Raw genomic sequence first — 7014 nt, 5'->3', positions numbered from 1 at the left:
ATATATATATATATATATATTAATATATACATGGAACATTCTCGGAATAAGGAATGATATATAAATGGAATTTTTAACCGATATTTATATGAATGTTGCTTTTATACATTTTGTAAATATTTCGGAATATTCCAGAATATTCTCGGAATGTTTTTTGGGGATTTTAGGAACCTTTTATAAATATTTAGCGTTAGCTGAGTAAATTGAAACAATTGTGTAATATATCACAGTTGAATATACTTCTTAGATCATAATAGTACATCAGCGAAAGAAACCTATTCTTCCATGACTATTCTATTTATTCCGTACTGTATCGAACCGTGCGCGTTATCATTTTACCAGAAGGAAAAAACCGCGCAAGATTCTAGACGTACGTGTAAAGACATAAATGTGTACTGACCACTGAGGGATAGGGGGTAGCGGAACAACCAAGTAGTCAAGGGTGAGACAAACACACATACAGGTGTACCAAGAGGTATACTCGTATGTACGTATATGTACTTGCCTCGTACTTGACGTATATAGTACTTGCCTCGTTGCGTCGTAATTTATGTATGACACGCACACATAAATAACTATATATATATATATATACATACACACATATATGCATACATACATACATACATACATAGATACATACGTACATACATATATATACATACAACACGGGGGTGCACATCGTCACCGCGTCGAGCTTTCGTTTGCATTGATTGGTCACTTCGCGTTATTCGCCTTTTGCTAATCCGCAGCACGAACAGCACAATACAGCAAGCGTCAGGCAGTTACAATTGCTGGCGATTAAGGGCTGTTCTAGATCCAGGATCTTTCCTCGTGCGGTTTCATTATTGTGCGTGAATTATCGTACGCACGCACGCACTCATAGAGCATAGACTATCCGTCATGTTACTCGCGAGATAATGTCGCGACTGCTGTTCGGCGTTCAGCCGATTCAGCGGTCGCGATCAAACGCTGGACTGAACAAGAACAAGATCAACATCAACAAGGTTAGGCACTCGCGATTTATATCAATCCTCGATCGACGTGTCAGATGCTAACGCAAATGGCGGCCGCTGCCGAGGAGGATGTGTCTGCACTCGGTGAGTGGGTCGACGAATTGAGCGTTTCCGCGACGGAGGACGACAAAAAAGCGACGAATAGGACCGATAGCAATGACGTTACAGCGAAGAACTGTGAGCCGCGACTCTGGGGCTTTGAGACGCGAGAGCTTTACAAATTTGCACTCAACTTCTACAAAGGTGAGCACTCGACGATTTAATCATCAGAAATTTGTCCATCTCGTGATACGCACAGCGCGTAAGCACATTTTTAACATCATTTAAATCAAATTATTTATTAAGTAAAAGTCCTTCACACAAAAGCCCTTCACACTCCTCCATGCAAACACTTGTAGTGTCATGCATTTTTCTATGGTACTATCTTTTATATCAAAGAAAGATGAACGAATTCAAATAAAAATTTTATTCCAAAAATGTTGTTTACTAAATATAGTACAACTGGTGGATCATTTTTATTATTTGTCTAATAGTTGTAATTTTTTATTATTTGTCTAATAGGTGTAAATTTTTTATGCTATATTTTGTTACTTACATTTGACATAATTGTCAAGTGTAGAGGACCGTATACATATATCTATATACATTTTTTTTAATACTTGCAGAGTTACAAAATGCATCTATAAAAATTTTTATACGAAATAACATTAGAGTTTTTCTTAGATATATACAAATTTATACAAGTTACATAGCCATTGATTGTTGACATTTGTTTTGTTTTGTTTTATTTTGAAAAATAAAATTATATAATCAAAATGTAGACTAGATACATGTATATGCCAGTGCTAAAAAGAATTACAAATATTTACATATTTTGATATTGTGATAAATTTGGAATCAAATATTAAGTAAATAAATCTTATGATGTATCGTACTTTTTAACAAAATTATTATTAAAAAATTTAATTTATTTAGAAAAAGAAGGCAAAGCTGTCCATCTCTCTTATGAGGATAAATTGAAATTGGTAGCATTCACGCAACAAGTGACACATGGAAAATACACAGCTGAAAATGCACCATCGTTAGGTGTCTTGGACATGATTGGAAGGGACAGGCGAGTGGCATGGCAAAATCTGGGAGATATATCAAAAGAACAGGCAATGGAAGGCTTTATAATATTGCTGGATAAACTATGCCCTTTATTCAGAACTGTAGTTGAGGCACAAAAAAGGAATTTTGAAGAGAAACAACGGCTTAAGAGAGAAGAGGAGGCAAAGAAACAGGAAGAAGAAAAGAAACTTAAGGAGGTAGAGGAGGAGAAAAAGAAACAGGAAGAAGAAAGACTGAAGGAGGAAACTCAGAGGAGACAGATTCAGGATGCTTTGAATCAGCAAACATATTATCAGTTCAGATTATACGCTGAACAACAATACCCCGGCAATCCGGAGCAGCAGGGCGTTTTGATCAGACAGTTGCAGGAGCAGCATTATCATCAGTACATGCAACAACTCCATCAGAACCAGTTAGTTGTCGAGGACCATATTGAAGAGGAAGAAGAGGAGGAGAAGGAGAAGAAGATGAAGAAGAAGAACGTCCAATCAAAGAATGTAACGTGCAAAGACGATGATGATCACGATGATGATGATGATGACAAGGATAACACGAACGAAAACGTAAATGATGAAGATTCGGACGAAGTGGAAGACTGGCCGCCCATCAGTCCTGCAGAAATGTGGACGAGAAAGGGCGTAGAGGAATTTAAACAGATCATTAGAAAAGAAACAGGAGACGCGGTTATTAAGGTCGGCCATGGTGAGACTGTTACGGTGCGAGTACCAACGCACGAAGATGGTACATGTCTGTTTTGGGAGTTTGCTACGGATGGTTATGACATTGGTTTCGGAGTTTATTTCGAATGGTCGAAACCAGAGACGAACCAGGTATCTGTGTACATAAGCGAGTCCGAGGAAGATGAGGACGAAGAGGAGTATGAACCGCGAGAAGATCTAGAGAGCGGATCGGTGAATGGTAATGCCCGACCTGAACGTAAAACGACCACACCACCTATAAGCGTTATAGTACCTGTAAGTACTTGAATATTACCTGTATTCAGATGTTTGTAGATGAAATTGCATAATTTGACGAGACTAAATCAATTAAAAGAAATGCATTTATTTTTTTTCGATCAAAGACGTTGGTCTAATACGAATTATAATTGCTCAACAAATCAGAAATAAAAATGGTTAAGCTGGATTTTTAATGTTTAAATAATTGATGTTGTGAATTTTATATATATTTAATTTATACTATTAATTTATATCCAATCCTGCAAACTACACCCCGAATTTAATTTTTAATCTTGAAACGCAATCTTGACAGAACTAGAGCAGTGATATCACAAATTAAATTGATAAGCAATTTAATAATATCGACTTATAGACATCTTAGAAGACATTAATAATATGATATTGATAAGCATAAAACCTGTAAATAATTTTATTGCAAAAAATATTATTTTGACCGGGAATCTCTTTCCAGGCGAATGTCTTCACAATTAGACTACTGAGACAAATTGTTGTCGAATTATAATTGTTGGCATACGTCTTCTTGAAAAACGTTGAGTTTCTCTCACTAGTTTACCAATTATTACGATAAATATTGCACAAGATTTCTATTATGGAATAAATTAAAATGAATTCCGATCGGAATTATTTCATTTCCCTAGAAAATACAATAGAAATCTAGGGAATAATCGAATCATTTTAATTGGAATCCATTTCGAATAATTCCATAGTACATGGTATGGTTCCCTGATCACTATTAGACAGTCGCTTGGTAGAAAACACCATTATCCGATCCGTGGGATTCACACTATTCACAGCTTCGCCGGCGACACACTAGAGATTTGTTCGCGTCGCATGCTCCTATCATAGTTCCTACACACTCCAATGAGCGCGATAGGAGCATATTGGAACATACGACACGAACAAACCTTAGATGACAAGGGAGTGCTTGTTTATATTAAAGCTCTAGATCAGAGCCTTCCAACTCGGGCACGGTATGCCTTTTGAAGCCCTCTTTATGTTATGAAAGCCCTCTTTCTTCTTCTCCTTATTAAGTTTCTGGCCTCAAGAGACTGATCACAGTACCATATTATGATACTGTGATCTGCCTCTAGCTCAAAAATCTAATCGAAGGAAGAAGAATTTCATAAACGTACTCTGAGCCCGAGTTGAAAGGTTCTGCTCTACACTGTTAAAAATGAAATTTAATATAACTTTTAAGTTACATAAATTAAGTTCAATTTTATGACATTAAATTAATTTTATGTATCTGTAACTAAAAAGTATATTTGTGTACATATACATGAAATTTAGTGAACGTTTCATAAAATTTTACGAAGTTTAGTACATTTTTTATTAAATTTTATGTATATTTGCATAAAATTAAATGTAAGTAAACGTTAAATTTAGTTAGTTAAATTTGTTAGTTGCAACTTCATTTTCATTGACAACATTAAATATTTTTAATGTACTTACTTGAAATTTGCTTTCATTACATGTAACAGAAAAAAATTTATGTTTTTTTAACAGTGTAGATATATTAAAATAGCGCAATCCTTCTATATTAATAAAAATGCCGACAACTTTCCCACTGCATTCACATTCGATTTCACAAAAAAAATTTTTTTTTCGCATTCGTTATAACTTATAATTACACTTTCGTTACACCCCTACTTATTAGTAAAAATTATTAAAAATTTATTAATTTAATTCGTGATATCATTACTCTAGTTCTATTCTATATAATTGTATTTCAAGATTTAAGCGCGCAGTTTATCAAAAATTGAATATATATATATATATATATATTGGGTTGGGAAAAAAGTTTGTATTTTTTTAATTCAAAATTGTATATACAATATCTTTTTGTCAAAAATGAACGAAATTTAAATTTAAAAAAAGGGTTTTAAAGCTTGAAATCTGTACTTTCAAAAGGTTACTATACTTTTTGACTTTCTATGAGTTTGGTAATTTTTATACTTAAAAAAACTATGAGCTGAAAAATTTTCTTTTCACTTTGAAGGCCTCTCACGTGCCCAAAAAAAATTTACGAAATTTTTCGACTACCTAGCTCGAAACTTTCCCTAAAATAATTTTTTTTTAATGTATGATTTTTTGTTCCTTAGTTCCTTGTTATTCGCGAATTAAATAAAAGGGCATTCTAACTTCGATTGCTCATATCCGATAAAAATCATCATATCGCAAATTAATAAAGATTTAAGATTAATTACTAAAGATTCTTAAAGCTGAAACTTTGCTCTAGCGAATGATATAATTGTAATGAAAATTTCGCAACAAATGAAAAACTTTGGCAAAAAAATTTGTTTAAATGCGAAGGAACTTTTTCTCCGACTTAACATAAAAATTGGATATATATATATATATGTATATATATTCTGAAATATTTAAACATTAAGATCCGCTTTGATCAAAAATAGGCTTTAGATCTCTTAATTGATTAAATTATACAAGTTTTGTATTAATGTAATCTTTCATATACTATATATTTAAAGATATATAGGAGAGACTCTCAAGAGGAAATTTACGCTGGAAGTCATCAATATCCGGGCGAGGTAAAAGCATAATGAAATTTTTTGTGGTATACTTAATTGTGCGTGCGTGCGTGCGTGTGTGTGTGTGTTTTGCAAAAGATTATTTATGATCGTTATGTTCTACTTACAGGGGGTATATCTTCTAAAATTCGACAACTCATATTCGCTTTGGCGGAGTAAAACACTTTATTACCGAGTATACTACACACGACAGGGTTTCACGAAGAATAATAATTAATCTTTATGTTGCATATCGAAACGAGATGTATAACAAGTGTATGTTGTTTCTTGAACGTTAGTCTTACAATTAGTATTATCGTCTACTTATCGATAACGATAGTCCAACTGAATAAAGAATCCTATTTGTCCCTATTTTATTTGATTCGCGCGAAAGCAACAAACCTCTTCATATGTAAAGAAAATATCTTTATTATATGTATAGTTAAGTACGAACATGATAAGTTTCATAAAGTGGCAAAAGTATATGCGCGAGGAGGAAACGAATTCTAAACTTTTCTCGAGAAGCAAAAAACTTCCAAGTGTATCGTAAATTAACGATTGACAATGACTCTTCGACGTGCATAATATTGTGCAATTCTATGGCAATTCTTTGACGCAGGCGACATTCTCTTTTCATAACTTTAAATTTTTAATAATTCGTATCGGCGCTCAAATCTTTACATATGTATACACACGAAATGATGTTCTCCGTTTTAGAGCGAAGAATTAAGTATACACACACGCATGTTGTGTATCTGTTTGTTCTATGTGAATATTGGCTTGTAAAATGTTTTTGCGACTTGATATACAATATATTGTATAGACTTTATCACTTAGTGTTTGCTGTCATGGCTTTTATTAAAATTATTTTTTTTTAAATACAACATTGCACTGCGCATTTCTTGTTTTATTTATAATGTAACAACACGGAGGTTACCCCTTCATTTTAATTTTTTTATAACATTTATTATTCTACATAGCCATATTATTTTTACAGCAATATGCGATTTATATTATTCATATTGATAATAATAGTAATAATAATAATAATGACCATGGTGGAAGTAATACTAATGCATCCAACTACAGACGATTTACACTACCGGTATGAATGCATGATTCTATTCTTATCCCCATTTTATTCACGTGTTTATATTTGACCTATAAAGATATTTAATCAGAAGAGCACTTTTTTGAGACGGCATAAGTTTTGTATCGTTAATTAAGTTAATTTGTTTGAAGACGGAGACAAAAAGGGTGAAATCGATTTTGTTATTCGTGCTCTGAAAGTACAAATGGATTGTCCGCGAGAGATTAAATAAGCGTCATTAAATAATGGACTTACTCATGACTCGTTATATTTGACAAGCTAGCTAAGTGTAC

The 7014-nt window shown here is 33.2% G+C and overlaps 2 protein-coding genes across 3 annotated transcripts in view; one reads left to right on the top strand and one right to left on the bottom strand.

Annotated features, from left to right (window-relative positions):
- LOC108754760 overlaps positions 1–724 on the bottom strand; it is a 13085-nt gene extending 12361 nt beyond the window's left edge. For both annotated transcript variants that reach the window (XM_018497338.1, XM_018497339.1), the window contains exon 1: positions 666–724. The gene's annotated coding sequence lies outside the window, so the exon portion shown is untranslated. The remainder of the gene's footprint in view (positions 1–665) is intronic.
- A 73-nt stretch (positions 725–797) lies between these two features.
- On the top strand, positions 798–6522 carry LOC108754761 (Golgi resident protein GCP60). The gene is made up of 4 exons (XM_018497340.1): positions 798–1259; positions 1992–3100; positions 5593–5652; positions 5762–6522. The coding sequence occupies exons 1-4, from the start codon at positions 1052–1054 to the stop codon at positions 5867–5869; spliced, it is 1485 nt and encodes a 494-aa protein (XP_018352842.1). The 5' UTR covers positions 798–1051; the 3' UTR covers positions 5870–6522.
- The last annotated feature ends 492 nt before the right edge of the window (positions 6523–7014 follow it).

The sequence above is a fragment of the Trachymyrmex septentrionalis genome, unplaced genomic scaffold, assembly GCF_001594115.1.
Source record: "Trachymyrmex septentrionalis isolate Tsep2-gDNA-1 unplaced genomic scaffold, Tsep1.0 scaffold80, whole genome shotgun sequence".
Classification (NCBI taxonomy): Eukaryota; Metazoa; Arthropoda; class Insecta; order Hymenoptera; family Formicidae; genus Trachymyrmex; species Trachymyrmex septentrionalis.
Note: the sequence above shows the minus strand (reverse complement) of the source record. Positions and strands in the feature narration are given on the sequence as shown.

Bases quoted from the DNA above. Each gene is read 5' to 3' on its own strand.
- LOC108754761 (XM_018497340.1), top strand. From the start codon at position 1,052: ATGCTAACGCAAATGGCGGCCGCTGCCGAGGAGGATGTGTCTGCACTC. The intron at 3,101-5,592 runs GTAAGTACTTGA...ATATATTTAAAG, and splicing joins CTATAAGCGTTATAGTACCT to ATATATAGGAGAGACTCTCA. The intron at 5,653-5,761 runs GTAAAAGCATAA...TTCTACTTACAG, and splicing joins GTCATCAATATCCGGGCGAG to GGGGTATATCTTCTAAAATT.